This window comes from Ruditapes philippinarum, unplaced genomic scaffold, assembly GCF_026571515.1.
Source record: "Ruditapes philippinarum isolate M1 unplaced genomic scaffold, ASM2657151v2 ctg468_1_1_1_1, whole genome shotgun sequence".
In the NCBI taxonomy this organism is placed as follows: Eukaryota; Metazoa; Mollusca; class Bivalvia; order Venerida; family Veneridae; genus Ruditapes; species Ruditapes philippinarum.
Window position 1 is genome coordinate 337,587 of NW_026857880.1, and position 21,610 is coordinate 359,196.

The 21,610-nt window shown below is 35.1% G+C and overlaps 1 protein-coding gene across 2 annotated transcripts in view; it reads left to right on the forward strand.

Annotated features, from left to right (window-relative positions):
* The window catches only part of LOC132751348 (uncharacterized protein YfbL-like), a 39,236-nt gene that overhangs the window by 2,625 nt on the left and 15,001 nt on the right, over positions 1-21,610 (forward strand). For both annotated transcript variants that reach the window (XM_060741508.1, XM_060741510.1), the window contains exons 2-6: positions 6,526-6,713; positions 7,546-7,654; positions 9,474-9,602; positions 16,447-16,619; positions 19,767-20,058. In XM_060741508.1, coding sequence (XP_060597491.1) covers positions 6,526-6,713; positions 7,546-7,654; positions 9,474-9,602; positions 16,447-16,619; positions 19,767-20,058 — 891 coding nt within the window. The remainder of the gene's footprint in view (positions 1-6,525; positions 6,714-7,545; positions 7,655-9,473; positions 9,603-16,446; positions 16,620-19,766; positions 20,059-21,610) is intronic.

Below are 21,610 nucleotides of genomic sequence, written 5' to 3' on the forward strand. Positions count from 1 at the left end.
CTAATGTGCGTTTACTTCGGCATATACATACAAAGTGGTAAATATCTTCTATGTCATGAAAGGAATATTTTTCATTGGGTAAAAAAGATATTTATCCGCGAAATTTGTGATTGTAACCTCATATTTCTATTGACTACTATAAACTTTTAATGCACTGTAATTAGTTAAATGCTTACATTAAAAATTATTCTATATTTTAAATTGCTGGTTTTTAAGCAGTTCTGAGTGAGAACTACTTTGCGTTGTTAGGTCTGTTAGGAAAATTTGTGTAAGACCGTGGATGTTAGCTATGTATTTACTGATCTTGCGATCAGAAAATACAAAAACTTAAATTATAAGGTACTATGTCTAACTATTTTTCATATGTAAAGGATCTTTTGCTATATGAGTACTATTTCTGCTATCTGCTCCAAACCATTCTTGTTTAAAATAATTGTTCTAGTTTTAAATATAGGTTGGAGATGTTTAACAGATAAACCATCATTACTTTTACAAATAAGAAAGTCCATAATCATCTAGAACATATATCTTACGACTGTCAGTATTTATCTCTGCACGTGCTGGAAATCCGTGGATTCAAAACTTCCTTTTCAAATTTTGTCCTGATTAAACTTGAACTTTTTAAGCGATTCTGTTTAAAGTTTAAATGACATTCAGTAAATATATAATTAAAAAAAACAACAACACACAATTTACATTGAGCTTAAAAATAAACTGCAACCAATTATTGAGTACAAAATGAATAAAGGATATTCAAGTTTCTTCTACAAATACAGGATTTATTTTCAACAATATTTCACGAGTGGCAATAGGCACCAGTAAAATATGATAATTTTCATACCACAAGAAGAAAAGAAATCCTGTATTAAAAGTAAAAAACTTGAATTTTCTATTTATTATATACTTTTCTCTTTTTTGTGCCCCACTTTAGGGGACAGGGGATTGTATGTGAGAAGTTAGCAGTTAACAGTGAGCTAAGCAAAAAGGCATAACGATTTATATAGGGAAATCAATGATCTGCTGTTATGCTCAGCTGGGTAAGCAATCTAGCAGAGCATTCCAAAATAAAGTGTAGAAATGCTTTGCTGGTATGCTCAGCTGGGTAAGCAATCTAGCAGGCCATTACTAAATATAGTGTAAAAATGCTCTGCTGGTATGCTCAGCTGGCTAGGCAATCTAGCGGGGCATTCCAAAATATAGCGTAAAAATGCTCTGCCGGTATGCTCAGCTGGCTAGGTAATCTAGCAAGGCATTCTAAAATATAGTGTAAAAAAACTATGCTGTTATACTCAGCTGGCTAAGCAATCTAGCGGGGCATTCCAAAATATAGTGTAAAAAGCTCTGCTGTTATACTCAGCTGACTAAGCAATCTAGCAGGGCATTCTAAAATATAGTGTAAAAATGCTCAGCTGTTATGCTCAGCTGGCTAAGCAATCTAGCGGGGCATTCCAAAATATAGTGTAAAAATGCTCTGCTGTTATGCTCAGCTGCCTAAGCAATCTAGCGGGGCATTCCAAAATATAGTGTAAAAATGCTCTGCTGTTATGCTCAGCTTGGTAAGCAATCTAGCGGGGCATTCCAAAATATAGTGTAAACATGATCTGCTCGTATGCTCAGCTGGCTAAGCAATCTAGCAGGGCATTCCTAAATATAGTGTAAAAATGCTTAGCTGTTATGCTCAGCTGGCTAAGCAATCTAGCGGGTCATTCCAAAATATAGTGAAAAAATGCTCTGGTGGAATGCTCAGCTGGCTAGGCAATCTAGAAGGGCATTCCTCAATATAGTGTTAAAAATGCTCAGCTGGCTAGGCAATCCAGCAGAGCATTCCTAAATATAGTGTAAAAATGCTCTGCTGGCAAGCTCAGCTGGCTAAGCAATCTAGCAGAGCGTTCCAAAATATAGTGCGAAAAATGCTCTGCTGGTATGCTTAGCTAGCTAAGCAATCTAGCAGGGCATTCCTAAATATAGTGTTAAAAATGCTCAGCTGGCTAGGCAATCCAGCAAAGCATTCTGAAAATTAGTGTAAAAATGTTCTGCCGGAATGCTGAGCTGTCTAGGCAAACTAGCAGGGCATTCTTAAATAAAGTATAAATTTCGTTGGTCTGCAACTGATTTTTTGGCACTCGTAGACTTTCTGAAATATATAGTGCCAATGCAGATAATGACATTTTTGACTTCTACGGGACCCTCAAGTGTCTATTTCTTTGGTCTCCGACTGATTCTGGGACGATCGCAGACTTTCAGGAATTTTTGGTGTTAATGCAGATAATGACATTTGTGATTTTTTAGGACCATCCAGAGTCCATTTCGTTGGTCTGCGAATGTTTCTGGAACACTCGCAGACTTTCAGAAATTTTCGGTGCCAATGGAGATAATGACATTTTTACTTCAAAAGGACCCTCCTGAGTCTATTTTGTTGGTCTGCGACTGATTCTGAGTCACTCGCAGACTTTCAGGAATTTTGGTGTCAATGCAGAAAATGATATTTCTGACTTATTGGGACCTTTCTGAATCCATTCTTTTAGTCTGCGCCTGATTCTGAGGCACTCACAGACTTTCAGGAATTTTTTATGTCAAGGCAGATAATGACATTTTTTACTACTTTTTTGGTCTGCGACTTAATCTTGGACAGTCACAGACTTTCAGGAATTGTTGGTGCCAATAGAGATAATTACAATTTATGACATTTTTGACCATCCAGAGTCTATTTCGTTGGTCTGCGACTGATTATAGGGCACTCACAGACTTTCAGGAATTTTTGGTGCTAATGCAGATAATGACATTTTAGGGTAAAAATGCTCTGCTTATGACTAAGTGGTCCTTAAAAGTAAAAAAGTCATGATCTGCAATGGCACTTAACATCCTGAAAGTCTGCGAGTCTCAAGGAATCAGTCGCAGACCCAAGAAATGTACTCTGGCGGTTCCCTAAAAGTCAGAAATGTCATTATCTCCATTGGCATCAAAATTCCTGAAAGTCTGCAAGTTTCCCAAAATCAGTCGCAGACCAGCGAAATGAACTTTGGTGGGTCGCTAGAAGTCAAAAATGTCCATATCTCCATTGGCACCAGAGATTCCTGAAAGTCTGCGAATGTCCCAGAATCAGTCGCAGACCATTAAAAATGGACTCTGGCGGGTCCCTAGAAGTAAAAATTGCCATCATCTCTATTGGCACCAAACTTTCCTGAAAGTCTGCGAGTGTCCAACAATACGCTGCAGACCAATGAAATGGACTCTTAAAGGTCCCTAGAAGTCGAAAATATGAATATTTCCATTGGCACCAACCATTCCTGAAAGTCTGCGAGTGTCCAAGAATCAGTCGCAGACGACCGAAATGGACTCTTGAGGGTCCCTAGAAGTCTTAATTGTCAATATCAGCATTGGCACCAAAATTCCTGAAAGTCTGCGAGTGTCCTTCAAAAAGTCGCAGGACAATGAAATAGTCTCTTAAAGGTCCTTAGAAGTCAAAAATATCATTATTTCTATTTGCACCAAAAATTCCTGAAAGTCTGCAAGTGCCTCAGAATTGCCTAGAAGTCGAAAATGTCAATAAAACTTTGGCAACAATAAATCCTGGAACTCAGAATCAGTCTGCCAACTGAGCATTCCACCAGAGCATTTTTAAACTATATTTCGGAATGCCTTGCTAGATTGCCTAGCCAGTTTAGCATTCCAGAAAAGCATTTGTTCAATATATTTAGTAATGCTCTGCTAGATTGCCTAGCCAGCTTAGCGTTCCGGAATAGCAGAGCATTTTTACACTGTATTTAGTAATGTCCTGCAAGATTGCCTACCCAGCTTAGCATTCCAGCAGAGCATTTTTACACTATATTTAGTAATGCTCTGCTAGATTGCCTAGCCAGCTTAGCATTCCAGCAGAGCATTTTTTCACCATATTTAGGAATGCCCTGCTTGATTGCCTAGCCAGCTTAGCATTCCAGCAGAGCATTTTTACACTATATCTAGTAATGCCCTGCTAGATTGCCTAGCCAGCTTAGCATTCCAGAATAGCATTTGTACACTATAATTAGGAATGCCCTGCTAGATTGCCTAGCCAGCTTAGCATTCCAGCAGAGCATTTTTACACTATATTTAGTAATGCCCTATTTAGAACGCCTGCTGGAGCAGCTAGCTTAGCTTGCCAGCTGAGCATTCCAGCAGAGCATTTTAACACTATATTTAGTAATGCACTGCTAGATTGCCTAGCCAGCTGTGCGTTCCAGCAGAGCATTTTTTCACTAAAGCTAGGAATGCTCTGCTAGATTGCCAAGACAGCTGAGTATTGCAGCAGAGCATTTTTACACTATATTTAGGAATGCCCTGCTAGATGCCCAAAACAGCTGAGCATTACAGCAGATCATTACCTTCTCTATATAAATTGAAATGCCTTTTTGCTTAGCTCACTGTTCACTGCTAACTTCTCACATATCAGGGGATTAATATTTTCCCTTGTCCGCCGTCCGTTCTCATTTTTTGTCGCACGTAACTCAAAAGTATTTGACATAGAGTCATGAAACTTTACAGGACTATTGCTCAGCATGTGAAGTTGTGCACCTGGGTATTTTTGTGTGGATTTATTCAGGATTTGTTATTGCCTTTGACTTAGTAAAACTTCGCAATTTTTAACTTGTGTCGCACGTAGCTCAAAAAGTATTTGACATAAAGTCATGAAACTTTACAGGAATGTTGCTCAGCATGTGAAGATGGGCACCTGGGGTTTTGCTTATGTTTTTTTCTGTTTTGTCAGAGTTATTGCCCTTGATTTGGTAAAAATGCAATTTAATTTTCAACTTGTGTCGCATGTAGTTTAAAAAGTATTTGACCTAGGGTCATGAAACTTTACAGGAATGTTGATCAGCGTGTGAAGTTGTGCACCTGGGTATGTTCGTGTGCATTTATTCAGTATTGTAGAATTAATGTCCTTTACTTCAAAAATTTGAAATTTTAACTTGTGTCGAAATAATCTTAAAAATTATTTGACCTAGAGTCATGAAACTTTTCATGAATGTTGCTCAGCATGTAAAGTTGTGCAGCTTGGGTTTTGCATGTTGAGTTTTTTCAGTTTTGTGAGAGTTATTGCCCTTGACTTTGTATAAATTTGCAATTTTCAATTTGTTCATGCATAGCTCAAAAAGTATTTGTCAAGTTGGCCTGAAAGAATGTTGGTCACCATGTGTAATTATGCACCTTGTGGATTGCTTGTGGATTTTTTCAGTATTTGTAAAAATTCTTGCCCTTTACTTTGCAGTGAAAATTTAATTTCTAAAACTAAAATATGGAAACTTAAAATACATATTTTAGTTCATCGATATTAGTCATATACATATTGCCTGATATACAGATCCGTACATTTCCGTATTTCAAATTTCATTTATTTTCACTTGTCTATCTATAATGTACGCAATTCCGTACCATTGTATCCATATATTTTCTGCAGTGGTCATACTGGCGCGTAATGCCGTTTATAGCGGGATTTTGACACAGGGCGATCTTTTTAATGACAAACAAAATAACAAACGCCCTGCGATAGCATGACTTTTATCCGAATGGTAAAGCGAAAAATAGGAAATTTTAGTAAGCCGCTTTGAAGCCGAAAAATGCGGCTAAACTAAACGTCAAATTTACACAAAATTGACAATTTCCTTTCCATTTTCAAACATTATTCGGCGTAAAATGATAAATTATATATCAGCTTAAAGAAAAAAAGTAATTTCCGTCGGATGCTGAAGAATTTTAGATATATTTTATCCGCCTATGGCGTAGTGATACCAATAACAGTTGCCAACAATACGCAATGACGTCATGTTCATGTTGATGGTTAACTTTGACGTCGTGTGAACAAAAATTGGCTGAAACTATTGGAATAAAATCAACATAATCTAATACGAAATATGGCCAACCCTTTGTACATGTATTACTGCAGCAAGTTTAGAATTCAGATAGTTCTTCTGTCATATTTGTCATCAAAAAGTGTGCCCTTTGAATTGTGAAATGCACATGTTTTTACACGTTTACACAAATTATTCAAACTACTATATATTATTATTGTTATAGATTTCTTAATCTTGTTTATTATTTCCCTATGTTTATAAACTCGTGTTGTCTAGTGGCAAGCAGCACTTGTCATTTCCCAACATCAAACTTTAATGTAATATCTACGCACTTATGAACCCTTTGCGGTCCTTGTTCCTATTTTGAATGACTAATCCTCGGAGACCAATACCCCTGAAATATGAATACAGTTTATTTGTAAGAATTGCATTTCTGCACAGTAATGTCTAACTATGGTTGCTGATTGTGTCCTAATGTAATGTCGCTCCGTGGGACTCTGGACGGATGCACAAAAATACGACAAAGTCAACATTCTGTCGTCTTTACGCCCGGGGATCGAAAATGCGACCAAATTGTCACCTTGTCGTATTTTCGGTTTCTCGTCTGACGCTCCGCGGAGCGAAAATACGACTTGGCACAAATTAAGCACAATACTAACACGTATGCCTTACTATCTCATTCTACTAATTTTTTTAGCTCAAGTGATCCACGCAGCAGACATCGATTACTTGAGATCAACAATTACCAAACACTTCTCAGACAACCGAAACCACGTGATTAACAATACAAACAAAATTGCTTCCAAGGAATTTATATACAACGAGTTTAAACGATTCGGACTTGAAACCTACTATCATAACTTCAGTTACACCAGCTTTTCTTCGGTAAGTATTTGTGGTTCTATTTTATTATCCCATTTTCGTGCTTGCTTTACTTTACAACTAGCAGTCGGGAATGATATTAATTTTGAAGATTTTTAAAAAGTGATGTATCCAGTATAAATGATTGTTAAGCTAAATAACAAATTAACAACCAGTTTTGAGACGGTCAGATCCCTGGATAAATCTTTAAAACTAATGTAATATGAATACTGCTCGATTATTTTCTACAACGTAAATGAAAATTAACTCATATATTTGTTTTTATTTTTCTTTTATAGTTAATTTATACGTTGCGCCGTAATTAACCAGAAGTCTCATATTATTAGCACTCTTGCCAGTCCGCATCGGTTTCTACGGTGACGGCAAGTTTTCGTCATTGAAAGGAATAGTAGGTCAAAATCTAATTAAGTCAACGAAGAATTTTTATGAAAATCGCAAGATGTCTTATAATGTGCAAGCCATTCAGGACACTATATAAATCGTATGTTCTGTATTGCTGTTCTAGATAATTCAGCAATATACATTATACTGAAATCATCAACTAGACAAAAATGACTTTTTTTTATCGTACATTACATGTCATTTCATCCGAACTATTTTCGTATTTGAACAGTAAACTAATTTGTATGTCCAGACTATAAAACATATAATAATGATAACACCAACATAAATAATAACAACAACAATAATAATACTAATAACAACAACAACAACAACGATAATTATAATAATAATAATAATAAAAATAATAATTATAATAAAAATAATAAAACAATCATTCAAATAAAATGACATTGCAAAGATTTCAACATATATTCTTTTTCCATGTTTTCAGGAACCATTTGCAAATGTCATTGGCATTCTAAAGGGTACAAACTTTGGAAAAGCAAGTGATAAAATTATCGGACTTGGTGCTCACTATGACACTGTGCAACAGACGAAAGGTAATATTTCATATTAATGTGAGAAGCTTGTCGGATGTAGTTTATACAGAATTTAAGTTCGCTTGTTTAGGAAGCTGTGAGTTTATAGACCCACCCTTGAGCAAGTCCCTGGAACCAACCAATATTAAACAATAAATGTAAAGTTACTTGCTCACAAGAAACACTTGCTTGTCACTGACGGGGTTTGAACCAACTTAGATTAATACTAGTTTAACACGTTAACAATTCGGCCTTTCAAAAATAATAAAACATGAGTCTGCGTGATTAAAGTGTCTGGTTTTTTTTTAATGCGTTTATTTAAGGTCGCCGCCGGAAAGCCCATATGGGCGACCGTACACTCAAGTCGGGCCATCCTAGAGCGTCCCGCCGAGATTTTTTCGTCGATTTTTTTCCAGCTTTTATTGGTGGAGGAAGACCCCAGGTGCCCCTCCGGGCATTATTTCAGGCTCGAGCGGGCACCTTGGTAGAACCACCGACCTTCCGTAAGCCAGCTGGATGGCTTCCTCACATGAAAGATTTCGACCCAAGTGAGGATCGAACCTACAGCGGTGAGGGACCAGTGATCTCAAGTCAGCGACCTTAACCACTCGGCCATGGAGGCGCCTGTAAAAAGTGTCTGGTCAGACTGCAGGTGTGTTATATATGCCGGAGTCATGTAATAATCACACGGGCGTAATATTACCACGCGTGCGAAATTAACGTAACACCGGGTCGTCACTTTATTGTTTGCCATAGATACCTAGCTATGGCTGATAGCTTTGTAAGAATTGAAGGCGATTCACACCATATGCTAGCCTGGATTCCAGTTTGTCAATTTTTTATGTGCTTCTGTGTTGATATTATCAAAAACATGAACGAGTATGAAATAGCGCGTATGTTATGAATAAGCACAAAAATATCAACACCTGAATCCCAGTGTATTGTTGTTGTTGTTGTTGTATTGTATATTTCATATTTACTTTTACTATGTCATGAATTAGTAAAAGGAAACTGCTTCTACAATATTTTAACACACTGAAATGGAACTTTTCAGGTTTTAGCAGAAATACTTTCGCTGTTCTTTGAAAATGTTTTCAATATGTGATATTAATATGAAAAAGGCAAAGTGGCGGCATGGCCGAGTGGTTAATGCGTCGGACTAGTTATCTAATGATCGCTAGCCGTATGGGTTCAAAACCTGTCAGGGTCAAATAGTTGTTTCCTTGAGCAAGAAACTTTGCCATCAATGCTCAGTAATGGTTGGTGCCAGGAACAGATTCGAAAATGTGTCTATAAGATTATAGCTTCATACACAATCGAACAAAAATAAATTCTGTTTAAACCAAAAAGGCAAAGCCTCAAAGCGAGCACGATTTTCTTTTACCGTGAAATACTATAAAATAATCGTTCAATTTTATTTTACATTTTCAGTTTTAAAATCGCCATTCGGTATTTTATGAACTGCTTCCGTTTATTCTATTTCCCTCTCGTCAGGTACGTATATTTACGTACCTGCTCTCGTATTATGGTTCCCAAATAAGTGCGCAGGACATCAGTCCACGCTTCCGTTTTCAATCAGAATACATCTGTTTTTATCGTAATCGAAATTCGAAAAATTGCGATGCGTCAATTCAGTACTTCGGACGAAAGTTTTCAAAACCATCACTATCTAGCAGGTACTCGCGTTACCGTAAAGCTCGCTATAACATGCTTTTCAGTAGACAGTGAAATTATAAAATGTAAATTTCACTGTCTACTGAAAATTTCACTGAAGACTGAATATTTGAATGCGGATAAAAAAAACAATGTGTTTTAAATTTAAATACATATTAATTCACAGGGGTTGATGATAATGGCGCCGGTGTAGCCGCCATGTTGGAAGTTGCTAAGCAACAAACAGGCCAAAGCAAACAAGGAGTGAAGCGCAAAAACACAATTATATTTGTGTCTTTTGACTTAGAGGAACAAGGTAAAATCATTTTATTTCATATCAAGTAGTTCGAAAATGATTAAAAGTTAATGTTAGTCTGGTGAAATAAAAATGTTTCATGTTATACTGTGTGAAAAAATTTTAAATATCAAAGTATGAAAGTACAAGAAGTGTTATCTGTGATAAAATGTATAAATAATTATAATTTTTGAATTATCAAAGTGCATTAAAACAAGAAAACAAAGTAAACCAATGTAATGTAAACATTTAAACACTTTCGTATCTTTTCATAAGTGGCTCATATATATATATGCGATGCATAATAATGATATACAGTAGAATCCCTACTTAAGACCACCCCGGAATAAAGACCATCCCTCTATTAAGACCATTTTTAAAAGAACGAAATTTTCTGTCCTTTATGCTAGAGGTATCATGATCCACAATTAAGATCACCTCAATTATCCACCAGTTTCAGTCCCAATTCATTATTTTATTCTTTACCTTACCCAACTATTTAGATCACTGATAGTCCAGTCAACACCTTTTTAGATCACAAGTTAGTTGTTACCTATCTGATTGAATGCTCTTAAGCATGGCACTTGATGAAACAAGGTGTTAAAACTGTTATGATTGTGGAGTTGTATAAAATTAGGTGAGAAAATAAACTTCAAGTGGTTAAATGTTACTTTCAGCACATTTATTTTTTGGAGAATTAATTTCTTGTCTAATAGGTGAATTATTTACATGAAACAAGGCCTACGAAAATTTATTCCTTAATATAATAATTGAATTTCTTCAGACTTATGTTCAAATGAGAAAAAATATTATATCAATAGTTTATACTTAGTAATATTTGAAGGTTATAATTTAATTGTTTAAACATGTTTATGCACAATAATTAAAATAGAGTGGTCATGAAATATATATATATATGCTTTGATGGTAATGTTCGCAATTAAGACCACCCTGCAATTAAGACCGCTTTGGTCCAGTCCCTTTGGTGGTCTTAATAGAGGGATTCCACTGTATTTTCTTACAAACTTGCTCCGATTAGATAAAAAAAAAAGGTCGTGTGAAAATATCCTAGGTTTTACAAAAACCCTATACACATTTCTTTTACATTTTAAATATTTTTTGTAGAAAAACATAATAATATAAAGGACACCATTTGATGCAAAAAAACCAGTCAGGCCAATGGCCTGCGTGATCAGTTCGTACGCAGCAAAACCCCATACCGGTGTTAAATAGCCAATAAACAAGTTGCTGATTAATTTAAAGATTATAGTGATAACGAACAGGTATAGCGAATATACTTGTTTATTTTATAGCGATGCACATTGACCGTTATATAGATAGCGAATATACTTTAACAGAATATATAGGTAGCGAAAATACTTTAACAGGTTATACAGGTAGCAGATATACATTTACATGTTATATAGGTAGCAACTACGTCGAATATACTTTTAAGGTTATGTGGGTAGCGATGTACTTCGTCTCGTGAGGTTAAGGCATAAGAAAGGTCACGTGATTATGGTATAATTTACGCAAACCCAGAAATCTTCAACGCAGCAATGGTATATCTATTACTTATTGGAAATTATACTTGGAAGAATTTTACATAAGAAGCGCTGAAGAGCTATAGGTTAATTACCAGTTATACAGGTAGCGAATATACATTTACAGGTTATACAGGTAGCGATGCACATTTGTAGCGCCGATATATGTCCAAACGTCGAAAAATGTCCAAACGACGATAAATGTCCAAAAATTGACGATAAATGTCTCAATCGCCGATAAATGTCCAAAACTCCTTTAACGATAAATGTCCAAAAATTAACGAAAAGTGTCGCAACAAAGTAGGTGCTCATAAATGTCCAAATCGGTTAACGATAAATGTCTCAACTTTTCATATGTTAATTTGTAATTTATTGTATTGGATACTGTAACAGTCTATCCAACTAACCCTGGTTTACCCCCGACGTAAAATGTATCATACATTATTGTGCATGGCCAGTTGCAGATCCGGATGGGGCGCGGGGGTAATGTGCCTTAACTCACCGAAGCAATACGTTTTAGCATTGTTTGTGTTCTTCAATATTTTTGTACCCCATATAGCGTTGCCATTGTCCGTCCGAGTGACTAAGTGTCCGTCCCGAAAGTTTGTGAACGGTATAGGGGCGTGGACAGAGTTGCATATTCCTTTACTGTCAAGTGGACAAAAGTTAAGAAAAATATGCAAACTCTATCTGGCAAACAAAGCAGTTAACCTTTATAAACCATGTGAGCTAATCAAGGGGTTAACTGCATTGATAGTTAAAATCTGACTTACTGATTCAAAGTGCCGACCTTGACAGGATGACGCATTTGCTTGTCGGGGGATATGGTTCGACAATGGTCGTTATAAGCATATACGCAACACGTGTTAAATGGGTTTTGTGACTTTTCTCTTAAGCTGCGAAGACGGTCCTTCTCATGCTTACATTGATTTAAGACATTTGTATTTGATTATTACTCATTCGCGCGTGGTGGACTGAACGCCACTGTGGGGCCACCACCTTATAAATACAGAGTTTTTGAAAGGCTACTTACATGTATCCCTCCAGTGTCGACCCAGGTCAGTTTGCACGCAAAATGCGTCACCAGATGAGGGTATGCGCTATTAAACACAGTAATTGGGTCGTTAAGGTTTTGTATGTCCCTACAGTGTGGCACTTTCAAGATCAACCTACATGGGTTATACATGAATATAATGTATACTATAATCAAGTAAATGTTTCAATTTAATAAGGGGAAAAGTAACGCTATATTACCATTTTACAGCTTCTGATTGGCTATAATTATGTCGTGGGGAACAGATAATTATTTCGTTGGGAACAAGATATTATCTCGTGGGAACAAGATAAATTATTTCTTGGGAACAAGATAATATCTCGTGGGAACAAGATAATATCTTGTGGGAACAAGATAATATTCTCGTTTGTGAACAAGATAAATAAGACACCCATGTGTCACATCTGTGCCACCGCTAATTAGACACTTGACGTAATAGTATGTTTTATTGCTGTGCTGGTTGGATACAAACATGTACATTTAAAAAAAATTACTTATATGTCAAATATTAACTTAACAATATTATATAAATAACACATGGCTGTCATTTTGCATTATGCTAACTGGTTACTAAAGCAATTATCGTTTTTATCAATACAGAGTTATGTAAGAGTTATGTACCCCAGGGTGATATAAGAAATATTCCCCGGGAAATATATTCTAGGAGGGTGATATTCGATCAGAACACATTGTAGGCCTATGGGAGTTTTACATTGAAGGATATATTGAGGTATAATAATATATAATTAACACATGATTGTCGGGGTGATAGAGGATATTGTCAACACGAGAACTGGTATATAACACCGAGGCGCAGCCGAGGGTAATATGCCAGTTCAAGGGTTGGCAATATCCTCTATCACCCCGACAGCCATGTGTTATTTATTTCTATTATACCGAAAAAAAAACCTCTTAGGTCAGCAGTCTTTGCCTGAAAGAAAATACAGATCATCATCTCACAATTATAGCGATTTTGATCTGTAAATGTTCGATATACACAAAAATAGTTATAATGTATATATATAAAACAAGAGACAGACAGACAGACTAGGAAATAAATAATAATTATGTAACTGGGTACAAAGGCATTATCGCCCTTATGAATGAGTTACGTAAGAGTTTTTGTGCTCCAAGGTGATATAAGAAATATTCCCCCGGGGAATATATTCTAGGAGGGTGATATTCGATCAGAACACATTGCTAGCCCTATGGGAGTTTTACATTGAAGGATATATTGAGGGTATAATAATATAAATGACACCATCATATAGCAATTATAATGTTTACTATTCGAATACTGTGTAACATTTTATTTTTAATCTGTTAACAAAAACTTTTAACATTTCTTCTCCATTCGACAAACGTTATTTGAAATTATCCACAATGTTGTCAATGAATAATAGGTGTTTGTGTGTAACGTATGTGATATATAATCGATATGATATGTACCCCCCTGTGCATCCCAGTGTCGTTGACGTTTCAGCATCATCAGAAGAGATTTCAAGACACAATTCTATGAATATTCAAAAAAAGTACCAATCTAATACATGTAATAGTAACAACCTTTTTTGTACGTAAAGACAAATTCATCAACTGTTAAGGAAAATTATTAGTTTATGTGCATCAAACTGAATAAATGAATTACGGTTTTTAGAATAAGCATATCTCATTTTCTGTCCAAAAATGTTTCACATTTTCAAGTTATATTAGTGTTCACTATTAATCAAACTGCGCTTTAGTCGTGAAAATAACTCAAAACCTAAATTATTCATTCTCAAAAAACGTAGAATAAATTAATTCTGTCGATAGACTTCAGCAATTTGATGGTAGAAGCAAGAATATAATTTAAATATAGATGAACTATTATTGTACACAGACCACTTGCTCATTAGTCAACGTTTTATTCTGGAAATCATTTTCAAAGTACTAAATGTACAAAAATGACTGTCTGTACCAAACTCATATTTATGATACTTTCAAATCAATACTTATCTTGGAAATCCAATTGATATACATAATGAATTATGTAATTACATGTATAATTGTATATTTTATGTTGAACAGATCACCTATAACAGTGATTTTACGGGTGATTTGCTACTCAAACCTTCCTCGGGTAAGTCGAGGAAGACTTTCAAATATGAATACCAATTCTACACTTGAGTTCACCTTGACTGAATATAGCTATAAGTGTAGAGTAGCGCAATGCAGATGTTAACAAGCATGTATGCCCCCTTAAACACAGCCAATTTAATGTTATAACTTTAGATTTTTAAATGTGTATAACAAATGCATAGTAAATTTGTTATGGAATACATGTATATCATTGCCATGGGGCAGAACCAATATGGCCCATGGGTCCATGAATTGAGTAAACCCTGTAGTTGTCAATGAGACAATGTTACACACAAAATATCTTCTAAAAACAAGCTTTTCATGGTGAGGTCACTGTGACCTTTACCTTTGACCTTTGACCTACTGACCCCAAAATCACTAGAGGTCATCTACTAGTCATGACCAACCTCCACACCAAATATGAGGACCATCAGCCAAAGCATTGTCTAGTTATTGAGCGGAAATGGCATGGTCTACGGACCGACGGACCGACCGACATGGGCAAAGCAATATACCCCCACTTCTTCGAAGGGGGGCATAATAACTTATTGTATTTGACTTTTTATCGTTGGTACCGGGTGCCCATATGATCAACGTCCCCTGAAGATTGTTAGTATATTATTTTTCGGGGGATAGTGCATGATACAGAAGACGCCCCGTTACAGAGGCGACCCTGGTTCTTTTAAGTGCCCGGTGTAAAGCACCAGTACAATGCACCTCGGTTTAACTTATTTTTTTCCCTTTTAATAGTAAGGGAGATAGACTGTATCCAACATTCAACTTATTTTCAAATACATACATTTTTTAAACTTTTTAACAATCTCACAAGCATCCCGCTAGAGTCCCGGTGGCCGGTCGGGTGATCCAGGAACGACCGGGGTACGTCCGTAACTCTGTCGGCAACGTCCGGGATGATCAAGGGCTCTGCCAGGGCTCTACTGGTGATTGTCGGCACTCTATCTGACCGTACCGGGACTCTGCCGACATCATCCGGGGCTGTGCTAGCATGGATCTCAGCTTTTATGATCTCTTTGATCGAAGACTTAACAGCGTTTGAATATCGTGTCTAGGTCATCCGTCGTCCACTTGCTATCTGTAATATCCGTAGTTTCAACTGGACTCTGCATGGATGCCCGGAGTTCATCCTGGTTTTATAAGTATGGAAATTGGGTATCGCCGTAGTTTTACGCCGCGGGGGTAATTGAGACTGCAACCAATATTTTTCATTCCCGGATCGTCTGGGCGTTGGTCCTGGGCTTTGCCGGGATGCTGGTGAGAACGCTACTTAAATCGGTACTTTTAATCCCTTTGGAAACCTTTATAACTGCTGATGCATTATTGTTGATCATAGAAATAAAGTGCAATTAACATATTGAAAAGTTGAGACATTTATCGTTAACGATTTGCGACATTTATGAGCACCTAATTTGTTGCGACATTTTTCGTTAATTTTTGGACATTTATCGTTAAAGGAGTTTTGGACATTTATCGGCGATTGAGACATTTATTGTCAATTTTTGGACATTTATCGTCGTTTGGACATTTTTCGACGTTTGGACATATATCGGCGCTACAACATTAACAGTACAAAAGGTAGCAAATATACATTTGCACAAGATATAGGAAGCTAATATACATTTACATGTCACAAAGGTAGCGCATATGTACTTATACAGGTTATATAGGTAGTGAATAAACATTTACGTGTTATATAGGTAGCGGATAAAGCAAATTTACTTACATAGATTGTTTAGGTAGCGATATATACATGTATTTACAAGCTATATATGTAACGAAAATACATTTACCAGCTATATAGGTAGCGAATACATTTTACAGGCTATTTAGGTAGCGATGTACATTTACCAGTTCGTTATGTCACAAATATAAATTAACAATATATATAGGTAGCGACATTATCTTTTAAATGTTATTTGTGAAGCAAATACGCATTTACATAAGATATAGGTAGCAAGTATACATTTACATGTCATAGCAAATATACTTTTACAGATTATATAAGTAGCAAATATATATGTACGTGTCATATACGACGTAAGTAGCGAATTAACATTTACATCATTATAGGAAGATAATATACATTTATAGTTTATAAAAGTAGTAAATATACAATGTACAAATACATTTACAGGTTTAATAGGTAGCAGTCATTTTATAACTGAATGGCTGGATCCATGGCTATCCGAACATTATAATGAAGCGGCCAAATCCATACAGCCTCATGGAATAATTATTTTGGACACGGTAATGGAATATAATACATCCGGTAATTCTCAGAAATTACCTCCTGGAGCTGAGGCTGCTGTAGGTTCATGTTTCATTTTCTGATTAAAGTAACAATGCCGTTCTGTCATGAAAAAGAGGCTTTTATTTTGCAAGGTTAGGCTAAAAGACATCTTTATAGATAAATACTATTAAATAGTAAAAGCAGTATTTTCTATGATATTTTTAACTAGTAGGATGTATGCATGTTAAGGTTTTACCATTAAAAAGTAGAACACTGTATAAAACAATATAAAGTCAATAAAGAACAGAAAGAAGAATACGCAATACAAAGGTGGAACAAATTACTATTTTTATAAACAAGGGGTTTCTCGAAGGAAAAACTGGGTATAAGAATGGAGTATTTTCGGCGGGCGGGCGTGTACAATTTTTTCTGTGCTCAACTCCTCCTACATTTCTTAAATGAGTTTGATCACATCTTCACAGAAGTTTTGTTATCAAGTGTCGTGGCGAAAATTATCGGTGTTTTACGTTTCAAACATTTTTGGCGGACTAGTGGCCCTATTCGTTTGTTTAAAAATAATTCATATAAATCCACAAAAAAAAACCCACAAAGAAACGCATTTTTAAGCGATTTTGACAATACTTTCACAACATCTATGTCATTTAGTTTACTTCGGCTTATTTTCAGATTTTTCTTTATTCAGATTATTTTGGTGGATTTATGACCCTTTGTTTAAAAAACAACATCAGAGAAATACCATTCTTTTTTTTAACTCCTCCTACTTTTAACTTTCTTTTAAGCTTTGTCATTAAGTGTCCTAGTGCACTTTGTCGTGGTTTTATGATTAAAACTGTTGCCTTTGGCGGGATTTTTGCCACTCATTTAAAGAAAGAAAAAACAACAACAACAGAGAAATACCTTTCTTGTCTCAACTCCTACTGCCTTCCTCAATGGCTTTGCACTAAAATTTTACAAAAGCATTGATATCAAGGGATATTGTTGGTGTTTTGTGCAAATTTTTGGCAGAATTATGGCCTTTTGTACATATAATATAAAGAGTAATATTTAAGCGCGTACCACACCTCTGTTGTGAGTTTAGAAACTACCCAATCTGTTTTATAAGATTGAAATTTGACACATATCTTTGTGTACGATATCACTGTACAAATTCTATAACACCGACCAACATTTTGACAGAATGTTTGCATTTTTCGGCCAAGAATTCTAAGTTATGTTCAGAGACGTGTTATAGGGGTAAATCACTGTCACTGATAACTATTGTTTGATTTCTGCTATGTTTTTATGATATATGTATATAAATGCATAATAAATGATACATGTATATTGTAAATAATAAACAAATAATTGTTCAAAGCAACCAATAAATGACAAAGCAACATAAGATACAACTTCAACCTAATGAATACAGTATCATTATGTCTGTAGTTTGTTGTTTTTATTCACGAATATGCATTTAATTCAATACGATTAGCATTCCAAATCTGTATAAACATAAACATAAAGTTAACAAACAAGCGAGGTTTTACGCACGCGTAAAATGACTCACGGGTCATATCCATATCGGCACCCTCTTTGCGAAATCTGCTCAAACGGTACCCTCTTTGAACATGCACAGGTCATTCTCTGCTAAAAACAAACCAGCGATGAATAACAATACAGTAAAATTTCATTGTAATAAGGAAAGGAGGTATGACACGTGGAAAAGACCACGGAACACTAGAATGTTATATTTATGTGCTGATTTATCATGTACCCGATTTTCATGTACTGCAACTTCACAATAAGCTACAAAAAATCGACATGTCTTGCTTCGCCCATCACCTCGACATATTTTTCGGGCTGAAATGAACCTGTGGCTTGATTATATATGCATCATACATATTCAATATGTTCATATACATATCATCTTCGGACAAATGGCAGTATATTGTCAAAAATGAATGTAAAATTCATAAAAACACCCTACTTTCGGTTTTGCAGCGGCACGGGCTACCTCTCTTCATTTGAATTTTGAATCACAGGTACCCTCTCATTTTTAACACATAGGTACCCTCAAAGCACGACATATGCTTTTATTTTCGTTAATCGTTAAGTATGTAATATTTACACAAAAGTAAGAAATATTACATACATTCTTAACGATTAACGAAAATACGTTTTGTTTAAATGCGAATCAGTTCCACTAAAGGTGGTGACCACGTGTTTACCAATGATTTAATTTTAGCCTGGTGAATCCACGATATTAAATCTCGGTAAAATACAAACAAATGCACAGTCCATTATTTATATTGGGAGATAAAAAAACCATTGTCTTTCCATTTGAAGAAAATGAAAATACATGTACAAATGTTTTTCAACAAAGCCAGAAATTTGAAATTGGCCATGAAGTTTAAAGCTGATGAATGTGAATGTGTTTAGTAGTAAAAAGAGCACCGAAAAACGAGGCTATCTGATTTGTACGAGTATTAATCAGATTGCCGAGTGTTTTGGTGTTCTTTCTCTTTTGATTCATAGTCAAACATAAAAACACGTTCCCTGTTGTCACAATATGAAACCCCGGCAAAAATGGACCAATGAACAAACATCTGAATATGATATTTCTGTCGCTTTCCCTTTCTCTGCCGTCACAATATGTAAACCCCAGCAAAAAATGAGCCAATCAATGGGCATTGCTCTGGAGTGCGGGTAAACTAATACCCGCACTCCAGTTAACGCCACTGTGCATGTATATGTTATACGATTTAAACCCTGACATATTTTCAACAGAAAGGTCTCCAAACTATGATACAAATGTTTTTATGTACCTGTGTTTGTATGGACAACTCGCACAATAAATCGTGTCATTCCTCAGTAAATCAGGCGTCTTATTCAAAAGCATTTAAGACTCAACTGCTTTGCAGCCGAATTTATATTCATCTAGACTTTTTTATATATATTATACATATAAAATTAAAAATTTTTTGGGAAATTTCCCCAAAAAGTTGACAAAATACAAATAAAGGGCTGCACTTTAAAACAAGCCCCTCTATGAAAAAATGGGCGTAGAAAAAAATGGTTTTTTTTCGCCCCTTTCCCCGCGTTTAAACCCTTTAATTAAAATTTTTCAAATTTACGGTGCCGGTATACATTACTACTGTTTTCTTATATATCGATTGGTAATTTTTAACTCATATATGTATGACGTTGCTATTTCAAATTTACAGTTTCATCAACTATTTCCAAAGGCGTTCGAAAGTATGAGTTCGGACAACTTCCAAGGAGATTTTCTGACTTTGATATATCGCAGAACCGCGGATGACTCACTGGCAACTTCAATGACAAAGTCCTGGGCAGCTGAGAAGCGCCCTCAGTTTGAAATAGAATCGTTTCCTTTACCATTTGTAGATGTAAGTTCCCTGAATCAGACCTTGATGAGTTTGTTTGGAAATTTCCTCCGTAGTGACCACAGAAACTTCTGGCTTGACAATATACCAGCGATATTTTTGACAGATTCAGGTATGTTATGTAATTAATTGAAATAAAAATTCACACAGCCATGCATATATTTCAAATGAAAGCAACTTTAAATAAACGCAAAATGAAATCATATTTTTTTTTCAAATATTAACTATACATATTTGTCGGCCTAAAGCGGTCTAAAATCCGTGTACGTTGACTTTTGTGGTCACATGACCAAAGTTGCTTACCCACAGTGTTATATCTTAGTACATATTTTAGTGACGTAAGAAGTTTGTTTATTTAAACAAGAACTTATTAATCTTGTCAAAAATAAGGAGACCACCGATCCTACTCATGCACAAACACACAAAAACATCCGTGCTTATCAAGTACCCTCAGTATACATGTATGGTGTTCAATATGCATGTATAATATGATCATTGATGTGTTCAAAAGATATACTGTTCATAATTTTCATATTTTTATGGATATTAATTAAGTTTTTTTTATATATATTGTGCATATTAATCAAGTATTTATAAATATTATTGCCTATCAACTGCGTATAGATGTTGTAAGAAACTGAGTTAACTTAATGAAGGTTCATTTATACATCTCACAATGCTCCGTTTTGTCAAGATTGAGAACCCCATTGATTTAACTGTCCATTGTAACAATATAATATTTCATGAGAAAGTTAATTTATGATATTCTTTTTTTATTTGCAGTGTTGATCAGTATTACCCTCTGTATGTGTTGCTAATCCGTTGAAGTTATTATGATTTATTATACCATTAAACCGTTCGCATTTATGAACATTCTTTTCAAATTTCGTTTTGATTAAATTTTAAATGTTTAAGTATTTTTTAAAAACATAAATGACATTCAGTATATATCGAGAAACATCTTTAACCTGCAGTAAACCTGCTTTTAATTGCATAATTAGACTTTTCCGTTGTAGATATTTTAGCTCAGTGTTTGTTTTATAATGACAGCATTTTTATAATGACAGTACAATGTATTAATTACGTGTGTAAATTTTCAGTTGCTGCAAATACGTTTACCACAAATTACATAGCATTTGATGGTTAGATCTTGAAAACATTGTAGATATGTGTCTAAACGAAACTGTCCTGTATCTTATACTGATATATTCATGTGCACATAGTATGTGCTTAATTAATATTCATAGATGTATGGATTCAAATCAATTGAACGCATCAATTATCATTTAAGAACAGAATCTACTGAGTTTGGACGTTTTTATATAATGTATTTCGTTATTTTCATGCACATAGGTTTTCAAGATGGTAAGCGTTATTAGTTGTCTCGATATTTTAGAGAGAAATAATAAAATGTAATTTATATCAGTGTTACTTCTTAAGTTAAATATTTACATTGAGAGTAAAAATGAACAGTGTTTTATTTTCTTTTTCACCATAGTTGTTTGCATTAAATTAAAGATAAAACGTTTAAAAGTAGTTTGTTGATTTAATACCATCCAATATCCTTTTATTCATGTTAATAGCAACAAGTTTTATGAAAAGGTCATAACATGTACATAAAAATATGCAAAATTAATTTGAGGTAGAATTTGAAAAATAAATTC